Source organism: Poecilia formosa, unplaced genomic scaffold, assembly GCF_000485575.1.
Source record: "Poecilia formosa unplaced genomic scaffold, Poecilia_formosa-5.1.2 Scaffold239, whole genome shotgun sequence".
NCBI lineage: Eukaryota > Metazoa > Chordata > Actinopteri > Cyprinodontiformes > Poeciliidae > Poecilia > Poecilia formosa.
This window is the reverse complement of record NW_006800178.1, coordinates 927,691-934,609: the sequence shown is the minus strand read 5'-3', so window position 1 is coordinate 934,609 and position 6,919 is coordinate 927,691. Positions and strand designations below refer to the sequence as shown.

General features: G+C 43.3%; 1 protein-coding gene across 5 annotated transcripts in view; it reads left to right on the top strand.

Annotated features, from left to right (window-relative positions):
* Window positions 1–6,919, top strand: part of kalrna (kalirin RhoGEF kinase a) — a 139,935-nt gene that overhangs the window by 74,764 nt on the left and 58,252 nt on the right. For all 5 annotated transcript variants that reach the window (XM_007569329.2, XM_016680287.1, XM_016680288.1 and 2 more), the window contains exons 31-38: window positions 305–374; window positions 456–545; window positions 665–757; window positions 860–971; window positions 1,053–1,243; window positions 1,346–1,447; window positions 1,529–1,677; window positions 3,249–3,351. In XM_007569329.2, the coding sequence (XP_007569391.1) occupies window positions 305–374; window positions 456–545; window positions 665–757; window positions 860–971; window positions 1,053–1,243; window positions 1,346–1,447; window positions 1,529–1,677; window positions 3,249–3,351 (910 nt within the window). The remainder of the gene's footprint in view (window positions 1–304; window positions 375–455; window positions 546–664; window positions 758–859; window positions 972–1,052; window positions 1,244–1,345; window positions 1,448–1,528; window positions 1,678–3,248; window positions 3,352–6,919) is intronic.

Sequence of the window (6,919 nt, the reverse complement as noted above, 5' to 3'; positions counted from 1 at the left end):
CTCCTCCTCCTCCTCCTCCTCCAATGAACCTTTGAGGTTTGATTTCACAGACAGTTCAAGAACCCGCCTGATTCTTATACCTCTGCACAACATCCGGAAACTGTTGTTCCTGGAGGGAACTGTTCTGTCCTTTCTGCTCCATTTAGACTTTAGAAAGAGATCTAAGCTCAGATCAGTCAACAAACTTTTGCATGAAGGTCCAACACTACAGAGCTTAAACACAGCACAGTTTTTTTTTTCCGAAGATCTTTGACGTGTTGCAGTGTCAAGCGGTGTGAAATGGCTGATCTTCGTTCTCTTCCAGTATTTTCCTGAAGGAGCTGGTGAACTACGAGCAGCTGCCGGAGGATGTGGGCCACTGCTTCGTCACCTGGGTGAGACGACGTCTCCCTCCAGTATTTGTCTCGGTTTGAAGCTTCGCCCCGTTATTGAAACTGTCCATTTTCTCTGATAAGGCTGATAAGTTCCACATCTATGTGGACTACTGCAAGAACAAACCCGACTCCAGTCAGCTCATCCTGGAGCACGCTGGCAGCTTCTTTGATGTGAGTTAAACCTTGAAATTTGTCGGCGCCTCTGATCCAACTTTAGTCCATTCAGACGTAGCAGGGTGAAGGAAAACCGCTTTCTGAAACTATTTATGGTACTCTGTGTGCCTAAACAGGACATTCAGCAGAGACGTGCGCTGGCAAACACACTCAACTCCTACCTCATCAAACCAGTCCAGAGGATCACAAAGTACCAACTTCTGTTAAAGGTATCTGCAGCAGCTGCAGCACAGCCTCACACATTCACCGCTGACGCAGACTGACGGAGCAGAAATCCTCTTCTGCTCGTGCGTACCATCCTGTTCCTGCAGGAGCTGCTGTCTTGCTGTGAAGAGGGTAAAGGGGAGATCAAAGACGGCTTGGAGGTGATGCTCAGCGTTCCTAAGAGAGCCAATGACGCCATGCACTTAGCCATGCTGGACGGTAAGGCTGCTTATGCTCTGCTACTGAACAGACTCGCAGTCGCTGACTTGATCTGGCAGTCAGGCTCTCCCTCTGCTGCAGGCTTTGAGGAGAACCTGGAGGTTCAGGGTGAGCTGATCCTGCAGGACAGCTTCCAGGTTTGGGACCCGCGCGCACTGATCCGGAAGGGCCGGGACCGACACCTCTTCCTGTTCGAGTTCTCATTGGTCTTCAGCAAAGAGATCAAAGACTCGGCAGGAAGAACCAAGTACCAATACAAGAACAGACTACTGGTGAGCAATGGGTGCAGTTTTATGTTGGACCTGAAGGGGTCGCCCTTTCACTGTTGATTGATTGGTTTATTCACTCCTCTCTTGTTTCTGTCTTGTCTGCAGACGGCAGAGCTCGGGGTGACCGAGCACATAGAGGGAGACCCATGTAAATTTGCCCTGTGGGCAGGAAGAACCCCATCTTCTGATAACAAAACTGTGCTAAAAGTAGGTCAAAGTCATTATAACGCCGTAACGCTTTGAGGCATCATCATGCACCGTTTGACACAGAAAACATGTCTCCTCCAGGCATCCAGCATGGAAGCCAAACAGGAATGGATAAAAAACATCCGTGAGGTGATCCAAGAGAGAATGACTCACCTGAAGGGGGCGCTGAAGGAGCCTCTTCATCTGCCTAAAGCGCCTGCACTGACTAAGCCCAGGAACTTCTCTAAGAGGTCAGCCAGCAGCTTCATTTCCACCTGAATGACAAGGAATACATGTTTTTGTATTCAACAGATTGTTTTAAGTACAAATGAGACCAAAAAGAACAGAGGTGCAACATTTCCTAGTGAGAAACTGGATTAACGTCACCTGGCTGTCTAACCAGTCGGATGAGAGCATGCTGTGCTCAGACAGCCTGTGGAACGTGTGGAAGGGTTGAAGAAAAAGCTCAGTTCTCTCTGAAAAGAGTCCAGTTGAAACCAGATATTTGCAGACGCAGGACTTTTTTAACCCTTTGAAGACGAGGTCTAAATGGCCATCTCGGCGTGGAGTCTCTCTTCTCAGTGCGTCAGCGCTCGCTATGAAGCCATGTAGCGATAGCTAGCAAAACTACTACTAACACTGCACACACCACGAACTCTAACAAACCTAGTAAAATCCACAGCATCGCTGTGCCCTAGTCTCTTGCCGTATCCAAATCTCCCCCCCCCCTCTCGTCTCTCTCTTTTCGTGTCTCCGTTCTACCTAGCAACAGACCGTCAACACATTTTCATTGGTTGTTTCGAAATGTGGTACATTTAGACCCCACAAAATAAGGTGGAAATTATCAATCTTATTTCTGGCTTTATTTTGAAGTAAATAACCACAAAACCACTATAAAAACACCACTTTTATAAAGTTTGAAGTCCGTGCTGTCCAACAGAGTTGAAATGAAAACTCGGTATGCGTCCGTGTTATTACGAAGCGTTGTTAATGCGTCACATGCTTGTACGCTGCACGGCGGGCAGCGACTCCTAAGTTAAACTCCTTAACTTTGGTCAATAGTCAAAAACTTCTCACAGCGGTTTGCTGGAGTTCTGGCCCATTCCTCCCGACAGAACCGGTGGGACTGGGTCAGGTTCGGCCTGCTTTGATCACACACACCTTTTGATGTGACTGAGATCAGTCCAAGCGTTGACTTTGTTGCTCTTTGAAGATATATTGAGATGTTGCTTCAGTAAGTTTACACAAACGGTCTGTTGTTCTGAAGCCATCTGTTGTGAAGTCAACCTGCTCCTCCTGTATCAAAACACCAACAGGGAGCAGAACATGATGCTTCCACCCAACGCTGGACGTCACAGAACTTTACTTTTTCTACTTAATGTGGCGATGGTCATCACAAGTTGCATTTCCATTCACCACAGAGTTGTGCAAACTGAAAGTGCAAAAAATAAATGTTCTTGATGGAAGCATGCCAATTTTGGAAAAAGGTCTTGCTGTGATAAAATGTTTTTGCACTGTTCCTGCAGGATGAGGTGGTTTTTCAGACATATCAAAATTTGTATATTTTCCAAAACTGCAATGGAAACACTGTAATTATGAAATTGTCCTCTGTCAACATTAGTGTAATATTGACTGTTTTGGGCACATTTGTTATGAAAATGCAGCCACTGTCAGATACTTGAGGCATAAGTGGATAAGGGCTGATGAACTGGGCGCCCTGCACCCAACCAAGAACCAAAGGATGAATAGTTTTTGTTTGTAAATACACAAACACATCATGGCCTCATCTCACACTGCTGTATGTTTGTTCGGCCTCATTCAGGGAGGGAGGGGAAGATGGAGACAGTCAGGGAGATGGCAGCAGCCAACCAGATACCATCTCCATCACCTCCAGGACCTCCCAGAACACCATAGACAGCGACAAGGTAGGAAGCCCAATCTGAGCATATGCAGAAGGAAGGCTGGCTCTGTGACGAGCTGATGACCCGCAGCTGGGCCTGCACTACAGGGTCTCCTGAGGAGCTTACCATGGGCTCCAGCAGGGGTAGAGCGTGTGTCTGTGGTAACTGGGTTACCACAGACAGGTTCTGGGAGCTGCATGTTTCAAAAGTAGTGAGCAATGTGAGTGTGAAGAGCGATGAAGACTCTGTTCAGGTTGTGTTCCGGTGTGTGTGCCGCTGATGCCGCGTGCCGACCAGTCGCCCACTTCCAAGTAAGAGGTGCACGTTTACGCAGTGTGTGCTCAACTTTAATGCAACTAATTTCATCCCTTAAGATTGTTTTGGAATAAAAAGGAAAACTTGTTTTGTAGTAAAGCTATATATATATAATTTTTGAAGGTATTTTTAAAAATGGCATGAGATCAATTTGGAATTAGACTTAAGCTGTTTAGCAAGATGTCAACATCCATAAACTGACCAAATGGGCTGTTTGGTCAGTTACCCCAGAACTTATTTAGGATTTTCAGAATTTGAAACAGGACCCTGACCTCTTCTTACTATTTCTACTACACACACACACACACACACACACACACAGTCACTGTGGAGTTCTGCTATAATGTGGCCTTTTCACAGTGCAACCCCACGCCTACACACTGTCTTTCCTAAAATGTCAGCAGCCACCAAGCTGGCATACACACACACACACACACACACACACACAGAATGGTCCCAGCAGTGCAGCTTTTGTTGTTTTTACTCTGTGTCTCAGTTTACAACTGTTCCTTCTGTCCATTTCTACTAAGTAGTATTTCGGTCTAATCTGCAACATTAGGCAAGTTTCCTCATTGTTGTTTTTATTCAGCATTATGATAATAGAACTTGTCTACCTCTCTTCCCGGTAGAATAAGGGATTTCTCTGCCACTTTGTGTGGGTGTGTTGTTACTTTACTCTGGTTTATTGTTCTGTGGATTTGGAAAATTCCATCTTCCTATTCTGGGATCCACCTCTGATGTTTTCCTGAAAACCAGTTTTGTTCTGAACTTTGTTTACAGAGTTCCTGTTTGATTTTTGCCACCGCGGTTAAAGCTCTGTTTGTAGACGGTTTGTGGTGACACAGTTAGTCCACTAGAACTACATGCATGATGCTTGCTTACTTGTTTGGAATTGGTGGAATGGGAACATTTAAAGCTCCTGCTATATTTTATGCATACGTTCTCAATGACCTGGTCATTGGGATTTTCTAATGTTTGAATCAAATTTTCAGGTAAAAGATGTGAAGTTTTTCAACTGCATCTTTAATTTTGCATCTGTGAAATAAAACTACAAAGGATTGGGGTTATAGCCAGCTTACTAACAAAAGGGACTCTGCCTGGAGCATTATTTCTTAAACTGGTAAAACGAGAAGAAAAATAACTATTTTGGGTTTTTAAAAACGGAGCAAAAAAAAAATGTATGAGCGATGTAATTCAAGTATGACTATAAATAAAATAACAAGCAAAAAGACTTGTGGATTGTACAGTGTGATGGCTACGGGCAGAAATGATTTCCTGTGTTGCACTTTGGTAAGACGAGTCTCAGGCTGAAGCTGCTCCTGTATCCAGCCAGCATGTCATGAAGTGGGTGAGACTCGTCGTCCAACATGGCCTCCATGTTGGACAGGATCCTTCACCACTACAAAATGTTTGACAATGTGCAAAGGATTTACTAATAACTTAGAATGTATACAGCCTATGTTGTCCTCAATTACTTTTACCTGTGGTTAAACTCCTGATTGAGTCGTGATGGTTTTGTTTTGAAGGGACAATTTCTTGTTTACCTACCAGCACAAAGGCAACAACATAACGACAATCAAAGGACAGAAGATGAGCTGTAACGGAGCTTCTAATATGTATATTATTAGCATCAGCCTTGATAAAGACAAAAGGTATATTTGTGATGTACTTGTTTTAAATAATGTGTGATTTAAACTGCATTTGCTTAATTATATCTCAAAACTAAAGTTAATTTGCATTGTAAACATTATTTTAAATTAAAATTAATCAAAGTATGCTGAGTACTTTAGCGATTGCTACAACTAGTTGCTTGACTTGAAACAACACTTTGCAATGGTCTATTAAAGGCCTTTCTGTCCAACTTGGATGAAGAGTCCAGGTCAGAGATGATATTTGGTATTCTTATTATTTTTTATTTTTTATTGATTTACCTCTGCGACGTTCTCCGAGTGTACAGCTGAAAATGTCTGCGCATCTGCACCAAGTGGTGCAATCTGTTAAAATTCCTTCAGATTTATTTCCTTCTCCATTTAAAAAAAATAAATAAATAAAAAAATAACCTGTTGGACGGAAAATATGCGGTTAATTTGACCCCTGCTGGGTTTAAGGCCAGTCTGCCTCTTATGAAGTTGGTGCTTAAATGTGATTCCACTCTTCTGTTTGGCATAATATGATTTAATAGGCATCTGAATAACTCATCACTAGTTAAAAAAAAAGGAAAATATCTTGTTAATTAAATGTAAAATAAAAAATATATGAAAATATGTTTTGACTGATAAAAAATGTTTATATCCCAGATTGTTTGGGTGGTGGAGGTAGTGAACCTCTTGCTATTTTAGTTGGGGACCTCAGAAAGAACGAGTAGCATTATTTTTTTTATTCGAATGGCCGGTGGGGGTCAGAGAGCCCAACAGGTGGCGCCGCTGCATGGCAGCCTCTCCTCTGTCAGACTGCCCCAGGTCACCTGTGGCTACTGTCCAGTAACTTGCCTACATCAGCATGCGGACCTGTGTGTGAAGCACTTTGGTGCTTTTAGGCCGTTGACGTCTGTGAGGCTGGATACTTTGTTTGGTTTCTGGTGTTCTTGTCTGTTTTCCTTAATTCCCATTAGGATCAGTTCTCTGTGAGTCCAGACCATCTCTACTGTTGTGGTCTTTCACTCATTCTACAGCTCCCTCTTTCCCAGTTTGTGTTTTTGTCGCCTCTCCCAGGCCGCCTGCACACAAACGTTGAGGTTCTGCGTTCAGAAACATTCCTTGTGCTTTCTGTTCTCTGGTTTCACTCCTCGTCTCTCCTCCGATTAAAAACAGCCTAGCGTCGGCCCAGTCACATGTTCCGCTGTCTGCCTTTCCAGGGTGTGTGTTTAGGGTGAAGCTACCGTTTCTGGTGGTTTTGGATGACGAATCTTTTGAATATGTTTTTCTCTTTTTTTCTTCTTTCTCATCTCCTTCACTTATCCTTTTAGCATACTATTGTAATACATTTTATTTGTAGGTGCCTTTCTTGACACTTAAGGTCACCTTACAAAGGTTAACATAAAAACAGACACAATGTTAAAATGCACAGTAAAATTATGCTGATGGGTATTTAACTGTACTATGTCCAATTTATGCGCCACTTACACTGATCCCTTTAGTAGGATGGCTGATTTAAATAAGAGGAGTAAATCAAAATCATGTCACTAGAACAGTGATGTGGTGTGAGTCATGTAATGTTCAGCAGGACAGATCATGGTAGAAAGAAAGTTCACTTGTTTGGTCTGGACTGTAGTAAGTCG